The sequence below is a fragment of the Pseudopodoces humilis genome, chromosome 3, assembly GCF_049639895.1.
Source record: "Pseudopodoces humilis isolate 2021_Gansu_Grassland_sample_001 chromosome 3, ASM4963989v1, whole genome shotgun sequence".
In the NCBI taxonomy this organism is placed as follows: Eukaryota; Metazoa; Chordata; class Aves; order Passeriformes; family Paridae; genus Pseudopodoces; species Pseudopodoces humilis.
In genome coordinates, this window is record NC_142202.1 from 54,843,579 (window position 1) to 54,863,691 (window position 20,113).

General features: G+C 40.7%; 1 protein-coding gene across 9 annotated transcripts in view; it reads right to left on the reverse strand.

The window, feature by feature from the left end:
* TIAM2 (TIAM Rac1 associated GEF 2) overlaps nt 1–20,113 on the reverse strand; it is a 166,233-nt gene that overhangs the window by 16,038 nt on the left and 130,082 nt on the right. For 8 of the 9 annotated variants that reach the window (XM_088052690.1, XM_088052691.1, XM_088052689.1 and 5 more), the window contains one exon: nt 14,733–14,836. In XM_088052690.1, coding sequence (XP_087908816.1) covers nt 14,733–14,836 — 104 coding nt within the window. Of the gene's footprint in view, nt 1–3,159; nt 3,271–14,732; nt 14,837–20,113 lie in introns of those variants that run through there. The other variant, XM_088052694.1, reaches the window with a different exon arrangement.

Sequence of the window (20,113 nt, forward strand, 5' to 3'; positions counted from 1 at the left end):
ATGCAGCTTATGCAAAATCCCACATATATTTCAGGGACAAGGAAGCTAAGGGGCACTCTGCTGGTTTATTGGCAATATTCAAGGTTTTCCAACAATGCTGTATAAACTGTTCTACAGATCTACCAGTCAGGGGAAGCAACCTCCTGCCCAAAACTCTCTTGGCCTCATAGAAAACAGAAGGATGTGGAGAAGTAGCCTGCAGACACATTTCTTTCATCCCTGCATGTTTCAGACTCAGACTTAAGGTTCCACATCCATCTGCAAGGAGTAATCTCTGTGAATGTGGAATGCTCAAAGTAACATTTGAAGGGAAAGTTCCAGCCCACAGAGATGTTACCTTGACCCATGGAAGCCAACAACCACAGTGGTGCTCAGCTTGTCAGACGGAGATGCAGCACATTCTATTTTCAATAATAGTTGTGATAAGAAATATTACAGATTATTCCCCTAAAGGGAGCAAAAAGATACTCTTACAAGGATGTCTTACAGATTTTCTTTGCTCCTTGCAGACAAGCATATCATCATTTGAGGCTGTGCTATCCCCACCAGAGTAACAAAACCCCATAAAATTAATCAGTGAGAGAGCAGAAGACATTAATCAGCACTGGTTAAGAACTAGCACAATGATTTCATGGCTATCCTGTGACTTTCTACTGAATTATACTGATTGAGCATAAATGCTGCACAAGGTCAATTAGTGTTACAGGGTCTTTGCACGCTGCTGTTTACCCTCATTTATACGCATCACGTCCTCCACTAGTCTGTCAGGGTTTGTTTGAAACAGTGATGGAAAGGAATATTCTGGTAGACTTAGAAAACTCTACACAACTTAAGAAAGACTCCTTGGTGAAGTGAAAGCCATTCATGTCCTTTGAAGAGTGTTCAGGATTCAGTATCCTTGTGCAGGACACAGACCATTTTTATGGGCTGGATCACCAATCCTTTGAACTCCCTTCCCTAAGAGGAAACATGCTCAGAAACATCCTGCAGAAACAGATTAGACTTGTGCCCTCCAAAAATGAACAGCTAACACGTCAGCTCTGTCTGATGTATGTATTTCCAGGAAGACTGAATGCACCAGTCAGCGGATGAAATACAATGGAGTTTTGAGCAATGAACAAGTAGCCTGAGACACCTTTACATCCCTTGCTCTGTGTAAAAGGAAAGCTCCTGGAGATGTCCTTCCCTTTCACTTTGTGTTAGAAGATGTTTCTCTCCAAAACAAAGGTAGCCCTGACAGCCACCATTTTTTGTGGGTACATCACTGTGTGGGCATCTCTGGCATCTCCTCAGAGTGGGAAGTACTTTGTAACCAAGCAACACAAAAGGCCAGAAAGTTGCAGGCTTTAGCTTCCTTAAAGACCACAGAAAAAAGTTGCTTTATGTTAGACACCAATACAGTCAATGTATTGAGAATTGAGGAATGAGGTCATTCCTCTAATTTGTCCATTAAAACTGAAAAATGCTAGCAGAGCTTTACTGAAAAATACTTTGTGGCATTTTCACTGTAGGTGTCTGGGCAAAAGTGCTGCTCAGCTTTCAGCAATAGAAGCTAAACCAAAGCAGTAGCCTCAGTCATTACTTATCTTCTGCTCCTACTCCTTCTTTTCCCAACTTCAAGGCCACTCAATATGAACTTGGTCCTGAGTGACAACAAAATTCTAGGGGTCTGCTTTGTTTCACTCTGTCTCCTGTCTTTTAATGAAAATGTTTAAAAATTTGCTAAAAGAAGGGCATTATTTTTCATATTCCATTCAGATCCTTCATAGCAATAAGCAAAGCATAGTTAGAGTTATGTTATAAGGAGGGAGAAGAAAATCCTCTGCACCAAAGGATGATAAGGTGCCCTGCTAGACACTACCAGATTATACAAAAGACATGGAATTAACAAGGAACTTTTGTCTTTGAGTTAGAATTTCCAGTTTCAGAGAGATTTACATTAACAAATCAGCCTGAATAGAGAATTATATGTCACCAACCTTATTTAGAAATATCACAAATATTATAAGAGGGAGGGGCTGCTGACCCAGTAATTCTTTCCAGAGAGCACAGGATAAGGCTGAACATACAGCTGTGTAAAACAGCCCAGATGCAACCCACCTGATATGGTGCCTGAGCTATTGATATTTGCATAGTGGCAAATCTTCCCTCTCACCTGCCACACAGAGAGATGCCCATCTTTCTCTTTGAGTACAGAAGAGCCATCAGTGGTGACTGAGGTACTTGACTGAAACTCTTGTTATAAACCAAGTCATGCAGCAGGGACCTGGGCCCAAGAGCCTGCATTGGCCAGGTCCCCAGGACAAGCAGAGGACACTGAGTTCCACAGATGCTATGCTCAGGTTCTCTAGAATCGGTCTCCAGAGTCATCTGACCCAATTCATACCAAAGTCAAAAGCAAAACAGAAGTGATTTCCATCACAGGACACTAAATCCTGAGTATACAAAATGCAAAGATTAGAGCATCAGGAAAACAAAAAGAGGAACCCTGACAGGTCACAAAAAGGAGAGTCTTATGAGGCAACATCAAAGCACAGAATAAAAATTTTCCCAAACCCTGATGTTGCAAAAAACTGTTGGTTCTTCCTACCCTAGGTCCTTATCCTGATGTTGTCAATTTTTATGCAGGAGGCTCATGCTATTTTTCTGCCACTTGTGTAATATATATATACAGCCTTCTTATATTTTACCAGCTTTACCTTGATTACAGGTCATATTTTTCTCTCCCTATTTCCATAATACTAACTTAATTGTGAAAAAACAGAGAAACAGTTAAAATATTCATGCTGCAGTTATTTCCAAATTTCCATGTGGAGTCTTTTTAAAACCTTCCTACTTCTTGTCAAAATATGGATCTTACTTAGTCCTTTCTCTGAGAGATGCAAGAAATAACAATTTTCTTAAGCCCAGCATCAAACAGTGCAGGCAACCAACCCACCCTTCCCTCCCCCAAACTTCAGAAACCCCAAACCTTTTCCCATGCAGTTACTGGTACAATCCCAGCCACCAACTACACGCTGCGAGAATCCATTATTTGATTACTAATGCTGAGATAGTCATTATTTATCAGGTACAGGCAGCCTGGATGCTCCTGCAGCCCCATCACCCCAGCCTAATTAAGCAGCACCCCGGCTGAAGGCGCGCCGCTGCAGAACTCACCACGGAGAGCATCCTGTGCAGGGAGCCGTAAGCTGCTGCTGCCTGCTGCTGGGTTTTGCGAGCCAGCGCTAAACTCTTAGCTCTGGTCTTACTCCTCCTGAAGGCGGGCATTGTGGCTTGTGAATACAAACTTTGCCAAAGGAAAAGGGCCCTCGGAAGGAAGCCGCGGACGTTGTGATCCCTCACAAACACACCTTCCCTCTGAGCTCAGCTGCACAAGTTTCTCTTTTGTGCCGATTACCCAAAATTGGAGACGCTGACAACAAGGAGGCTAAGCAGCGTATGAGAGTACAGACAGACTTGCCATGCCTCCCTTTATTGCTACAAATGAAGGAAAAAGATGCTAGATGAGAAGATTTTTTTTTTTATAAATAGCTTGATGTGGTGAGTGCAGGACAAAGTTCAGTTATGACAAGGGAAGATGGGTTTGATCTCCCCAGAAATATACCTGCCTCCCTGCCTGTGAAATTTACTGCATAAACAAAACATCAGGTGCTTTGAGAAAGTTAGCCAAATAGCTAAAAATATCTAGAGGGTGCTGACTGCCCTGAAGGTCAGCATGATTTATCAATAGCACTGATGCTCTGTCAAGGGTATATGCTGCTAAATGTTGTGGCATACAAATGCTCTTACAATGATAAAATGATAAACAAATAGGCAGCTCTCTGGATGATTTCTTTATATAATTATGCTTGTCCTTTGTTTGAACTTTTTAGCCATAATTACATCAATAAAAAGAAATTTTAAAAGAGCTCAGCAATAAATTCAGGCTTGAAAGTAAGAGTTTTAATGTTGACATATTTACACAAAACCAATTGGGTCTACAGATAGCTTACCCTAAGAACAATGCAGCTTTAAATAAAACATTATAGGACATGACAACACTGAACCAAAGAGATAAAAGACTGACAAGCAATTCATTAATAAAAGGAGAACTACACCAGTGGCATAATAAAACGCAGCAATTCCCATGTTGCCCCTATAACAGCACTCCTACAGTGCAATGAAGCTGAGCTGTAAGGCTTCATTCAACACTGCCCTTGGCAGCACTTACTGCTCCCTAGCAAACCCTTCTCTTGACCCTAAAAGATACACCAAGCCTGGGTATCTATACCTTTGGTTACGTGTGCACTGCTTCTAAGGTTTCAAGGATGTTCACCTTCATACAGGCAAGGGAATAATACAGCTTTCTCCTTTAATTACTGCAATTAAACTTACATCCATCTCTTTCCAAATCATTAGCACAACTTGACAGCTCAGCATTTGCCAAACTGTGCAGCTCAGTCACTGAGAGGCTGCCTATCAGAGGAAAAATGATGCTGTATCCCTGAAACAACATGCTACTGATAAGACATGCAGAACACATCACGGCAGCAGAAACCTCTTGCTTGGTGGGTAGACTGTGCCCTTCCTCTTAGAGACATATCAGGTTCACTGAGGGAGAAGACTGTAAACAGAAAATTGAGGAAATGGTCTTGAAGGAGCAAGAGAAGTTATGCCTTCTCCTTAACATTTCATTTTTCAGTGGATGTACAGTCTGGTATAAAAATCCAAATTCACAGATCCTGTGCAGCGTGCATAAGGCTACTGTTCTTATCCACCATTAGTGGTTGCCTCTGCAGTAGTCTGCAGATCCTAGGGATCCACAGAGTAAGTCTGAAGATAAGAAACAAAATTAAATAAGTAGTTTGTGGAAATTATGTGCTGCATATGGCATTTTAAAAATAACACAGGCCAGGTCACCAGATCCACATGTTTTAAGAGTATAACTATACTTTCCGGAGAGCTACTGTTTCTTTGTTTCCTATCTGCATTAGTGGTGGCACTTTCAAGCTCTGTTTTTCTAATAGATACATATAAAAACACAGCTCACCCACTGGGACCAAGAGAAAAAAAAAAGATTGCTAAATTTCAGGTCCAAGCAATATCATCTATCCTGATGAAAAACAATGACAGGTCTTTTTAATTCCATATTAGGAAGTTATTCTTCCCCAGATTTGCTAATTAAGCCTGCATTATTAGCTAGCCATATGCCAGCTAAAATATGTTACCAATTAACAGCTTTTATTTAATGTGTATTCATTAGAAAAAAGACAATTATGTTTCAGTAATCTTTCCATCTCCTATTGAGGGACTTGGACAAATCAAAAAGGGGAACAACACAAACTAAAGCAAAGCAAATGAATGAACGCTTTTCATTTAGCCTTTCTTTTTCTCTAGAAGCACACAAGCAGCACTCAAGCACTTTTCAAAAACAAGTTAAATAATCCATCACTGTGAAATATTTTTAAGATCACTGGAAAAATGACATAGCCCTGTTGTTTGTTCCTGTGTACTTTCAATAATGCACATTCCCTTTACCGACATCTGGTTTTCATCTTTCCATTTCAGTGGCACCAGACTTGATAGTTACCATAACAGTGACATCCTTCATAATACAGGCTTCCCTCTATTGTCTCGATACATGTAGGTGTGCTTATCTGCATCCAGCTCATTTCCCATCCTGCTCTTGCCCTTAATGCATGGAGGTAAAAGGCTAATTTTGCTCTGCTGGTGTACACTTTGAATGAAAGGAAACAGTGCAGGACAATCCTGAGCATTTGTGGGCTACTTTGTAACATCAGTCTGGACCACTGGTGACACAGAAGCATCATTCATATACACAACATACATATGTAGACACACACAACACATATATGTATATAAATATACATGTATTTATGTACCCTGCACTAACAGGAGCTCTGCCATGTCAGTGGTCCCTAAGCATTATAAGCTCAGGATTAATACAGCTTGTCTCCAGACCTCTACACTGATCTAGAGGGAGTCTGTTTTTTACTTTTTATAACTGTGGGTGGATAATTTTTCTGCATATTTTCCTGTCATGCTTATTGTATTAATAACATGGTTTTTAAATGCCGTCAAAATGTATTTTCAAAGCATAATTGACCACAGTGAAGATACTTGCTTTAATTCCGGTGATAAAAAAAACAGTTAGCATTCCAAATGTTTAAAATGAATCCTTGTTTTATTTCTAATTTCAAGCATCTTATTTATTGTTTGCAGCATTCTCACTCAAAGTGTTTTGTGCTGAATGCAGAAACTTTTCTCAAGTATTGAATTAGAAACTATAGCAACCACTGAGACATTATCTTTGCAGTTGCATTCATGCTTCACAATATAGGTTTGCAATGTGCCACCTTGGGAGGCAGAGAAGGCAACTTGTATCTGTTCTTGTCAGTAGCCAGCATTTGCATTCCAAATGTTAAAAGATGCAGTAACTCCCCTGTAAAGACAAATATGGATTCTCTGAACTCTACACCAACCTCTCCCCTGGTTTTGGCAAGGCTTTGTTTAGGCACTACGACAGGATTCCTTTGTCTCAGAAGGAAATAATCACCATGTGAGAGGATGTCTATGTCTGCTCACAGTATGTTAACAAGAGAAAACAGGTAACAAAACATGAAAATCTGGTGGAACCTCCCTGTGCATCTGACTCAACTGACCCTTCACTTTTTTTTTTTTTACTTTTTTTTTTTTTTTTAATTCTTCTGCCTCTTCCATTCTTTCATGTACCATTTTGTTATCTTTTATTTCGCAGAATTTTCTGCAGGTAGCAGATGTTTTCAGTTTTGGAATTTCAGGCCTACCTTTGTCATTACGTGTTCCTGACAGAGCAAAATAGGAATCAAAGCCTCATTGAAGTTATGATGGTATCCAGGATGCAGTATTTATCTGAAATTCAGTATTGAAATTTTCTGCAACTTTAAAGTGACTTTGTGTGCTATGGGTGACTGCTGGCCACATCACATACCTTGGCACGCACTGAAATTTGGCTTAAATGCTTTTGCACCACAAGGAAAAAACACATACGTTACTGTCAGCACTGTAACTGAACAGTATCTTGATTTTTTTTTAAAAAAAATAAACCAACAAATATTCTGCAGCTGGCAGAGAGGTTACCCAGTTCCCTGGGTCTGTCAGAAGTGTGATTAGGTATCTCTGCCTTTCACTGCAAAGTGAAACGCTGCTGTCATATCCTGCTCGGCAGGTGACCGGGATTGCTTCAGAGGCACAGGGTGGTGGGCTCCCAGGCAGCTTCCTGCCCTTCATCAATGAAGTCATGTCTCCAGAGACACTGCTAACCATATCCCGTTGCAATGCTCCAGGGCTGCTGTCATATGCTTCCCTTTTTGTCTGCAGGTAAGCCTTATGGATTTTTCCCAGATGACTACAAAGAAAAGCTGTGTTGTAAGTCATCTCCCACTGGCTTCCTACATTTGCCAGCATCAACACAACAGAATTTCTTTTCCTGATCAAAACCATCTGCATGTTTTACACCAAAAGCTGTCTCAGTACTTTTGAGAGTACTTTTCCTTCAGTTAGAGGAAAGACAACAAATACCCCCTCCTCCTAAGCCCCAGGCTCGATGTAGTAGCACAAAACAAAGTGCCACAAGGTCACACCTCTGCATGCAAGAGCTGCACATACTGTCAGGCTCTTCAGTCTTCTTCCCTACCATTCCTGTGCCTCCCTACCAGTACCAATGCATGCAGATCTTCATCTACAGCATGAGCTGGTTACAGGTTTGCATTAGGTACAGCACATTCCATGTTTAAACCTTGTGGTTTTGCAGCTCCCTTGCTGTGTTAGCTAAGACTCACAAAGCTTATGTTTGAATTTTGGGCCATCCACAGGGGACACAGAACTGCAGGATCAACACAGGAAAGTGAAATCCAGGACTGGGCAGTAGCACTCACTGGTAGGTTGACAGCAAGCCTTCTGTAACCTATTGTCTACCAGTTCTGGTGCCTTCTCTGAGCAATAGATTAATACACTGAAACCTAGATTAATTAGCAAAATTCTTATGAACTTCTAAAGGGCTACACTTTCATTGATGCCCTTCTCTAAAGGCACAGGAAGACAGCAGGGATCTGGCAGCAGCTCCACATGGCTGGAGCCACCAGCTCTGATAGGGTCACCATAGACTGGGCTGTCTGCAAGAGAAGCACAATAATTAGCAGAATTCCCCACTGGCTTGTCATGCTTTCAGTGCAGAATGGTCCCCTCCAGGCACAAATGAATCAAGGAAACCACTGCTGAGAAAGATGCTATTTTCCCATGTTAGCTCTGACATTTCCTAAATGCATGTCACATCTGGAAGAAAATGACACTTGGATTGCAGAGGCTATACATGATTTTGAGAGTACCATGTTGTTAATCCCCCTCCTACTAAGTAAAAAAAAAAAAAAAAAAAAAGTTAATTGCAGACTACTCCCCAAGCTTTTGGATGTCATCAACTGCTAAAGAGAAGTTTTCATGATTAAAATAAAGGAAAAATCCTTAATGTCCTATGGATGCTGAGTAAACCTTTAGGCAGGCAGCTCTCCTGCAATTAATGACATGCTGCACAAGTGGGAACTGCCCGGGCAATGCAAGACACAGCTAATGAGAAGCCATCACGACATTCAGCTGGAATTGCCTCTATGCAAGAAGTGGATTTGGGGCTCTGTTGAGATTGGTCATTTCTGCTTGGTTTTCTTTAAATGGAGCTCAACAATTGGTATTTATTTGGTTAGTACTAACATCCCCTTTCCAAGAATTTTGATTTTTACAGTCTGCTTAACAAAATTATTTCACATACACTGCTTATATACACACATTCAGACTGGTGATCCCATACTCATCTCTGAGAGTGATGAGTGTCATCACCAGATCAAAATAAATAAATGAACCACCACATGTATATTATAAATAATATATATGATCCATATAATAAATAGGATTACATTTACTGACAGCAGGAATAGAAAGCAGTTGGGTGTGTTTTGAATAACAGTGCCCTGAACTACTCCAAAGCACATCTGCTACAGATCACAACGTACAATGTTTTCTAGGTGATAAATCATAGGAATACATCATTCCTAGCATCCACTTGCATTCTTCTGGGAGATAAAATACCATTCACATCTTCCACAAACACTGAACAATTGCAGGGATTTTCTGTTGGGAATGGACTGAAAGTATGAGTAATGATTACTAACTACTTTCTACTCCTGACATTCCATGGCAACTGCCACGGTTGCCCCCTTCCTCTCCCCAAAAATCAGACCATGCTTTTTTAATTTAACAACTGAGCATTTGGGCAGACCAGCAATGAGATACATTTTCTCTCACCCTGGATTGATTGAACCTAGACCTCAATGTATATCATACCTAGGGCTTGTTACCCTTAAATTATTCTGCATGAGAAGTTGATGGCTGTGGTCATGCTACTCATGGAGGGGTTTTGAAATCAACTTTAGGGATTTTGAAGACAAAATACTAATTTTTCCAACTGACAAAAACCATCCTTCCCGTGGTGGCTATGTTGTATATAGAGGTTAAAATCCCAAAAGGCAGCAAACTCTTTACAACACTTCCTAAAGCTTCCTAAGGTAGCTGCATGATGTAGAACTTGGAAGATGGGTTTGCTTTCTGACCCAGTCTCTCTCTCTCTCTGCATTCACACCTCCTGGGCACCATCAGATATGCAAATGAGCTGTTGCTCATATACTTGAGGGCGACAAAAACAAAAACCTGAATGGTTTCCCAAGTCAGGCATATGTGCATGTTGGCTCCTTGAACACAAAAAGCATCACTGTGTGCAGGGAGACCAAAAACCAGATTTCTCACCATGGTCCCAGACATGCCAACTTCATGGAAATATACTTCTTTCTCACTGGCAAGTGGAAAAATGACCACAATTGGCATCACAATAAACAAAACACACAAGCTTCAAAAACACTGGAAGGATAATTTGATATCACACAGGAAACTCAAGCATCCAAAAACAGAACTTCTGAAACACACAAGGATATGTTTTTTTCTACTTTCTTTTTGTCCACTCTATCTGTAAAAATGGGCATTTCAAGTAGGGCCATCATATTGACCTGGAACTCATCCCCATGAAAAGCTGAAAGCAATTCAGATGAAAATGTTCCCTCCTGCAGGAGATGCAGATTCGTGTTTGCCAAAGGTGTCATGAAGTCTGCTGATCAGATATGCCATTTCCGTATGAAATGAGTTCTCATTTCCTTATCAGATGAAGGAAAAGGGAACATGGTCATCAAACAGGAGGGGAAGATGAATTAGTTGAGATAATCTAAATAAGCTCAAACCTAGGGAAAGGTATTCTATGACAATCATAACTTCTGCTCATTTGATTAAGAATGGTGTTCTCAAGGAAAAAAAAATGTTTTTTGTCTCTGTAGTGTATAGAATTTTTTATTTCTATTTTATTAAGAGGTGATGGGGATAGATTTTTCCTCATATACACACATTCATGTATGATCAATAGTCCATGCTGAGAGTAAAGAGACTGTTTCAAGAGGCAACAGCAAAGGCAATTACCCCAAGTTTCTATACTCAACTTATTCCCAGGACCAATTTTACTTCATTGTTTGAAAGAAATACAGCAGCATTTCAGAGGCTTACAAAATGAAACCAGTTGGCCATCCTTTAAAAAGTCAGTTCATATTAACATTCAAAGTTTCTCACACAGCAGCTTCCATTTCTCCACCTGCAATATTAATTTTTGAAGATGCCACCATAAAACCACTCTGTATTCATTGACTGTTTCTATAATGATTAAAAGCCATCACACTAGCTATTTTTACTGGGTTTCTTGAGTTTCTTAAAGACCTCTAAGATACAGCTGACGATATAATGAAGTTATGTGAAATATTTGCAGAGAGTATACCCTAAGGTTTTTTCTTATGATCTGTAAAATACTGAAAGTGAAAATGCATCTTTCCCTTTCCACTCATGCATTTATATGAAGTTACTTCTTTATGTCTATTAGAAGTTAATATGATTTCAAATATGCATTTCTCTGATGACACTCAAAAGATTCAGAGCAACCAAAAGTCAGATCACAGCAGGTCTGTTTCTAGAGACCTTAAAATAATAGGTAATTATATGGTAAAATGTGCCCTTCTAGCTATGTTTCATAAAAGGTTATTTTTAATGCACTGAAAATACAAAGTAAAGATAAGCAAGTTAGTAACAAGCTACTAAACTTAATCTTAAAACAAACAGTGCAGTAGAGAAAACATTTCTAGCCAATATAGTTTGCAATTAGAAATCACAAGTAGCTAAAAGAAAAGTTGCATTTTTTGTTCATTGAGCTTCATGCTACTTTGACATACAGAGACTTTGATTCTTGGAAACTGCCAATATACCAGGATTTAAATGAACACCAGGAGCACAGACAGTTAGTTATCAAAATGATTAAACACAACTAGATTTAATTACACCAACAGGCGTGCTCAATCCCCAGATTTTGAGGTTACATATTCTTCTGTCAACAGAACATCTACATACTCCAGAACCAAGAGCAAGGACAACATGCTGTTGACACATAAACAGTATTTTAACACAGTTTGGAAATATACTGCAGCACAGTGTGTTCAAAGTATAGTATCTCTCCCTGTTAAATAAAATTGAAAGTAAGGTTACAGGTATTGAAGTACAAATGGGGTATCCCAGAGAATACAGAGCTGTCAGATGTAATGTGCATCTGGAATTGATGGTTCTTGATATCCATGTATTTTTAATATTTTATAAATTAAGGAACAGCTTCCATTTCCAGAATACTAGCCTGTCTTGCCCTCATAAATCCATTCATTTCTCAGTCAAAAATAAAAAATAAAATTTAAAAAATAAATCCATGAATGACTGACTAAATGAAGGCATGTTTGAATGTAGCACACGTGCAACAAAAGGCTTATTTTTTTGAGATTACAAGGCACTTCTGAAATGCATCACTGTACTTTCAGTTGAGATGATGCCTAACCTTAGCTTGGTATGAGATGAAGAAAATAGTGAAAAACAGACAAACGAAAATGCTCCAAAAAAGAAACACAAAATCCAGAAATCACATGCAACCATTAAATCCAAAGATTAAGACTGTTTTTTATTTACTTACATGTTATGGGACAAAAGTCAATGAAACTTCAAAGCAGCCTGCTCCCTCAGAGCCAAACAATCACATCTACAGTTGATGTCAACTGGAAAGTGAGCATCTCTAGCTGTGTCTCCCCTGAAATAGTCCCAAACTGCCTGTTGTTCCAGGCTGTGCTCAGAACCTCTCAGCACCACCAGCCTCTCCTCCACAGAGCTGTGCTTACACAGCTCCTCTCCCCCATACTTCTGCAGCATCGCCTACTTGCCTACTGCACTAATGGTGTCCACAGGCGTGGGAGGTCAAGTCAGCACATGCAGGAAACAGAAGGCAAAGGGAAAAAAAAATCCACAACCCCAAATCCAGATGCTATGCTTTTCAAGGCTGCACAATTTCCTCAAACTAGCTTTTATTAGCAGTAGTTATTGTTCATCTGGTGAGCAGCCTCAAATCACAGCTATAAAAACAGAAATCATCTTAATTCCTGTTATACATAATCACAAAAGCACATACAATATACACCACCTGAACTTAACTGTTAGGTTTGGGTTTTCTTTACTTCTACATCTATTAGAGATATCAAAAGGGTCAGACAAAAAGCTCTGACGGTAATAGGCACCCTCCAACAGAAAGACAGCAATCAATTAGAAACCATTTGCAGAAATTGTAGAGCTGTGACAGACTCGTTTACAGCTGCAGTCCAAGTCAGACTGCCTTTGATTGCCAGGCTGTTTTCCACCCTTGTACCTACAAAACCAGAACAGCCTCAAATAATTTTTAAAATGACACTAGTAGACCTGCATGTCAGCTCAAGAAGTGAACTGCAATACAGAATGGGCAATTACTTCAGCAAATCATGCAAAAGCCCTAATAAGTGCTGAATCTGACAAATTTGAGGCTGCAGGGAGGGCAAGGAGCAGACCTGTCCATTTTCCCCTCTTTTTTTGAGCTTTAATTGCAGCATGTAATGTAGAGCATTGGAACAAATTTAGTGCATTAAAAGCAACAACTAGTGTACATCAATTGTCCTCTGTGTGTTTAAATCCTCTGAACTCTCCCTAATTTTCTGGCACCTGGTGTCTTTGACACAGGCAATCAGGATTGGCTTTGTTCTTCTGCTAAAGCAAAGCTGATGCCCCACAATTCCCCCCCTCCAGCAGGACAGAGGGTCAGCATTTATGCCCATACAGTGCATGGGGGACACAGCACACTCCGGGTGAGCAGGGCACCCCGAAGCACCCAGGGGAGCCTGGCCTGGTGCAAACAGCCATCAAAGCAGCCTAAGCCTTGGGGTCACCTCTGATATGCTCCCACAAAGATCCCCACCCCTAAAGTCAGGCTGAAGTGCTAAAACAGCAGAGCAGAGAAACCTACAGTACTCCTTTCAAAGGAACCACGTGTCCTAAGGGGAGAAAATCCAGTTTGTTCTTCTCTGGTTGCAAAGAGTTTGGGGAAGCATAAACAATCGTTACACAGCATACGGATCATCTCTGTGGGAATCCCCTTGTGCAGCAAGAGAAGGGCTGAAGACCCACAATCACTGGACTTCTCCTTATTCTCTAGGGAAAGGGCATAAAATCACCTATACAAGGCTGAAGAAGGTTACAAAGTAATTAATAAAGTAAGATTAACAACTCCTCTCAGTAGGTATGGTTAGAGGCACAATGTAGCTTCCCTATTCCAGTCTTCTGAGATTTCACATTCTGTCTCATCTCTACCAATTTTCATACAACCTAGCACAAGACAGTAATGTATTCCAGAACCATAAAAACTCTTAACGTCATTCCTGTTATGCAAGAGTGCTAACCCAAGTGTTATCAAAAATTTGCTTGAAGATACAACCAACTCATCGACATAATTTAAAAACACATTTCTTGTTGTCAGAATGGCAATGCCAGGTAAAATCGCGGCCACCAACACAAAACCACTACCCACACCTGAACCTGGGAGGTTCAAACAATATGCACTTGAATTGGACACAGGTTGCACTTTGCCTGATTCAGAGCAAAATGGAAAAAAAGCTGCCCTTTGGAGACCAGTGCATTTGTAGGTGGGCACTAATTCTGGGTGTTCCTGCCTCAGCCCCTAAAATCCTGGCTGAGAGAAAGAAAACCATTAGTAGTCTAGACAAGTCAAACAGAAACTGCAGACACACAAAGGGTCTCCAAATTAGAGAGTGGCAATCACTGTCTCTCAAACACTGCACCTCTCCAAGTCTCTTACCCAGTTTAAAACTACTGACATAGCACAGCTAGGGTCACAGAAATATTAACAGCAAGCCCTATAAATATCAGTAAAAAGAGAAGACAAAACAAACTGAATCAATTAGAAAGCTGTACCAGCTTTACGGTTGCTCTGCAGGAACTGGGTTCAAGCCACACAGAAAAATTAATTTGACAAGTCTCCACCTGCTTGCCATTTGCCCCCATCACACTGCTCCTGCAGATGCAGCAGCTGTGCTGTAGATGCTGACCTGTCAGGGTGACCTCAAGATACTAAAACACCAAGTACAATTAATATGCATACAAATTTTTTCAAATTAATGCCATATGTTAAATTCTTTCCAACAAAATGCAGAGCATTAACACTACAACACTCATAAGGATTGCTGTGTCAAGCATTTTCTTACCCTGAAGGGTGGATCAGTCTTCTCCCTGTGTGGCACTTGGTCCAGAGTGCCATCAGTACTGCTCCTTTTCAAACTGGATGTGACGTCAGGCACATTACTAAAGTCTGCATTTGAAATAAAACACAAATAAATTAGATGGTTATAGGACAGAAACAGGAAAAAAATTTGCTCTTACCCCAACAATTTCAGTGGCTAGTACAATTACACCAGCAGGAGAGAATCACAGAATCAATTAGGCTGGAAAATACCTCTGAGATCACTGAGTCCAACCCATGACCTAACACCACCATGCCAACTAGACCAGGACACTAAGTGACATGTCCAGAAGAAATAAAAAATTTGCAATCATCTGCACCCCTCAAAAAACAATGGGAGAGGTCAAAGCAAGGAGCAACTATGCCTTGAAACTCTGCTTTCCAAACAGCAGCTGGACATCAGAGGCTGTCTGAAGCAATGTGCATATCTGATCTACCAAAATAAACCCAGCGCTCTTGCTAACAGCATGCTTTTGAAGGCAGCACTATCTATAATCAGCACACTCTGTGCTGAGACAACCAGTGAAGATTATTAAATGCACTCAGCAGTTCTCCCTGGATGAACACACCATTGTTTGACATGACTTAGTCCTGAATCCTTTAAAGATTTAAGAAGAAAAGAGAATTTTGCCCTGGAACAAACATAATTCATAATACAGACAGAATCCCTCCTTCTTCTAAATAGTTTACCAGTTTTCTCAAGTTTGGAGTCCATCTACACAGTAGCTGGCACAATGCAAAAACCAGAGGCAGCACTGCCCTGCTCTACTTACTGACAGACTGTACCTTTCAGTAACATTTACGTTTAAACTCAAAAGCTATCCAACAATGCTGAGCATTCATACAAAAATGATGTTCTTTCTCTTTATATTTCCTCAATTGGCTGCTGAAAATCTGCAGAGCTGTTCACATGGAAATTCTAATTAAAAATCCTAAAAGTGAAGAAGTGATTTTTGATCTGCAGTATTATCAATCCATGTAGCTGAAAATTATAAAGCAACCACCAAATAAATTAAAAAAAAAAAAAAAAAGAAAGAAAAGAAAAAGGATTTTCAGCAACCTCATCTACTATAACAGCAATAAAATAAAGGGGGGGGGGGGTTTAAAGTTTGCTGCTTTGTTTCCTAGCCTTTAAGCCTCCAGAGTATAATTCCCACCACATTACCACATTTTCAAACTCTTTCTCAACACCTACAAATGCTGGAGATTTATTTTTAAGTGAAAGGTAAGATTCTTATTTAATCACTGACACCAGCAACTAAAATGATAATTAAATAAATACCACCCATCTTGCAGTAAAATCATGACAGCTTGCAATAAAGAAATTGGGAAGGACAACAGAATTTAGCTGTCTGGGTATTGCTGTTGTCCTGTTCGTGCAGAGCAGGACCAGCTCCTCTCAGAAAGAATTGACCAACATGGACTGAAGCAGAGAGGGAAATGGGAATTTTAGGCCCAAAAGAGCACTTTGCAATCCACAAGGAGCCTTCCTGGTAAGATAAAACATGGCTGACAGACTCCAGAGGCAAGTCAGAGAAAGACATGCAAATAACTCAGCACAATATCAACTTGGGCTTTTCTATATGTTATTAAGGTGCTCAGGTCAAGCTTAGCATCTAGGCTGACACTGTCCTCCCACGTGCCAAAGACTTGACCACTTTCTCATTTCCCTATCCTTGCAGGAACAAAGTCTCATCACTTTTCTCCTCAGGCTTTTTTACCTTCTCCTCCCAGAGTCAGGTGAGGCTCCTGATATAGAAGAGTCTATGTAATATGCAATACCCCAAGAGTTATCACTTTTGCAGAAAAAACACATTTTATATAACTCCACTCCAGCCATCCATTGTCTTTAAGACCATAAGAATGAGTCTGTCTTGTCTATTTATGTTATTATGCTTTTACCTCTCTTCCTCCACCAAGCCTGAATAATTTTCTCCTTTCCTCTGGACCTGAAGTAATTTTGAGGCTCTCTTCTGTATATGAGTACACATAAATGCCTATTGACTTCAACCACTGTCAACTCCTGGTCAAGCCAACCCCTAAAACTTAAATTGACTTTTAAACAACATTTTCTTCAGGGTAAGGTGATGCCAAGGATATTTTTTCCTATTGTTTCCCAGTTGAGCTCTTTCTACTTGCCCTCTGGGTTTTAATGCCCTTCTCCCATCCAAACATCATGTACCTGAGATACATTTTGCAATGGCATAAAGGATCTACAGTTTGATCTCAGGTAGCTACCTAGCGAGAAAAAAACCCTGTTTCCCTGATTTTACAAAGTGATCATTAAACATATTTGTTCTTTATGAAGCAGTAAAACTAACTTACACACACAACAACTGAGAGAGAGCATAAATGTGGGAAGAGGAAAATAGGGTAAATCAATCACCAAACAACATAAACAGAAGAAATCAGGATAACAACACCCAAAGTAGGCAAACAGAACATTGTTTTGCTTTTTCCAGATGACCCGTCTTTTCCTGCCTTCACCCTTATTTTGTTTTTCCTTTGTAGCTTACAGGACTCTCAGGGGTAGGCTACATAGACTTGCCCATTTTTATAGCATTTGCTGTTGGCAGAATGAGTTGCTGACGATGGAGAAACAGCAGTAAATGTTATTTTAAATAGCAAAACCTAAAAAAAGTCACACGGAAGGAATCCAAGGTGAAAAAAGACATCCTACAGCATCCTACATTGTATGCAGAACTAACATGGGGAGGGAAGAAAGAAAGGAAGGAAGGATGTATGGGTTGTTGATCAGTTTAGCGTCCACATCCTGTCTCCTCTTCCTTCTTTTGCTGTGGAAGGGGACTTCCTTTGGATCTGCTCCTACAGACTATTCCCAAAAAGCAAAGAAGCACCAATATCAGCTGCATAGCTTAATCCCCAAGCCCACCCCAGAAAAAAAGTAGTATTACCCTAGAAAATGGGTAATTACAAATGCAAAGCTTAAGGACATGAACAGAGCAAAAAGTTCAATGCCAAAATTCTTTCTACTTCCAATGATAAGTGGAAGGAGACTAGCAAAGTCAAACCCTACCAAATGTATTTTCTTTAAACATTCAAATTTAGATTTAGCTCTACAACAGAATTCATATGATCAAAGATGTATACAAATAGTAATGTGAAAATGTTCTCTTACAGGCTGGGTAACCATTATGCTTTCAGGTAAAACTAGGAACAAAAAGAAAGATGCTAGCGCTGTGCAAGTACAAATTTGTTCCGGTATAGAATATTCTGGTACTTTGCTGGCCATGAGGATGCAAAAGTATGCAAGGGGATACATGTTCCTGAAAGCCACTGACATTGAAGGTCAAACCAGCACTTCCAGGCCTTTTTTAATCATTATTAAAAAAAAAACCCAAACCAAAACTCTGATGTTACTAGAATTATGTTTCTCTCTATTTAGAGAAAACATGGAATGCTTCACTGAAAACATTGCTTGAGAGGCTTTGTAGCATAGTAAATGGTGAGTGTATCGTGGCTAAATCTGCCCTTACAGCTCCATTACAGTAGTACATTTGTTTTATTCTACTGACGTACTTGTGATAAAACTGTCTGGAAGAAAAATGGGACTGATAATAATGAGTTAAACAAAACATAGTTTAAATTGTTTAACATAATTTTTCTCTGCTGCAGCACACCTCTCTGTCCTGTTTACACACATGCTCATGCTTGGTGAATTGAAATGTTTATCACTTCCAGCTGGGATTCAGGAACCTCTGAAGCAGATACTTTTTTCCAGTCTAGCAAACAGGAGTGTCTCCAGAAAAAAAAAATACTAAGTCAGCATGGTGGGCTGACCCAAGCTGGACACCAAATGTCCTCCAAAGCAGCTCAATCACTCCTCTCCTCAGCTGAGCAGGGGAGAAAAATATAATGAAAGGGTCATGGGTTGAGATAAACACAGGGAGAGATCACGCAGCAGTCACTGTCACAGGCAAAACTGACTCAACCTGGGAAAATTAGTTTAATTTACAACTAATCAAATCAGACTAGGATAATGAGATATAAACCCAAATCTTAAAAACATTTTTTCCCCACCCCTCTCTTCTTCCCAGACTTAACTTTGTTCCTGATTTTCTCTCCCTCCTTCCCCTGAGCAGCACAGGGCATCAGGGAATGGGGTGTTGTGGTCAGTTCATCACTCATTGTCTCTGCTGCTCCCTTCTCCTCATGGGGAGCACTCCTCACACTCTTTCCCTGCTCCAGCATGGAGACCCTCCCATGGAAGACAGTCCTCCTTGAACTTCTCCAGCATTACTCCGTCCCACAGACTGCAGTTCTTCACAAACTGCTCCAGCACGGGTCCCTCACACAGAGTGCAGGCCTTCTGGAACAAACTGCTCCAAGGTGGGTCCCCCCCAGCATCACAAATCCAGCCAGCAAACCTGCTCCAGAGAGTGGGTCACGGGGTCACAGCCTCCTTCCTGTATCCATCTGCTCCTGTGAGGGTCTTCCACAGGCTGCAGGTGGATCTCTGCTCTCCTATGGATCTCCATGGGCTGCAGTGGAACAGCTGTCTCACCATGGTCTGCACCAAGGGCTGCAAGGTCTGCTCCAGCACCCAGAGCATGCCCCAGCCCTTCCTTCTTCACTGACCTTGGTGTCTGCAGAGTTGTTTTTCTCAGCTATTGTCACTCCTCCCTCCAGCTGCAATCATGCAGGCTTTTTTCCCCCTCCTTAAATATCTTATCCCAGAGGAGCTACACCACTGCTGATGGGCTCAGCCTTGGCCAGTGGTGAGCCCGTATTGGAGCCAGTTGGCACTGGGAAGCACCTAGAAGCTTCTCACAGAAGCCACCCCTGTAGCCCCCAGCTACCAAAAGCTTGCCCCACAAACCCAATACAATCAGCTTGTTGCAAACAAGAAGAGTAGCAACTACAAATAAATGCTAGGATTCCCAGAAAAGCACGGCGGGGTGGGAAAAGAGTGCCTGTATGTAAAAAGCTTAAGTTACATCACATGAAATACATACTAAACATATTTCTTGGTTTCTAGCAAAGAACCATCAAGTGCTGAGAGCAATCTCAGCACCTTCAGCTACCAACAGCATCACCAAAGAATGCCATTACTCCTGCAGTGTTGTGTCTTGCTGGCAAGCAGGCAGGTGACTCAATAATTCAAGAGAAGCTATAGTGTAACCACTAAAACAGTGAGAAAACATACTTCTTAAGTATGTTCCTCGCTGCTCAACATCCAATTAAACATCCAGGCCCAGAGCACACAGATGGGACAGTTGGTTTGAAAAACAAACACATGCAGCATATCCAAGAGCTCTGTATGCCTATGGGAATGTTTCTTCCCATGTTGATGCAGTGATACACGTACAAGTGGGGAAGTTATTC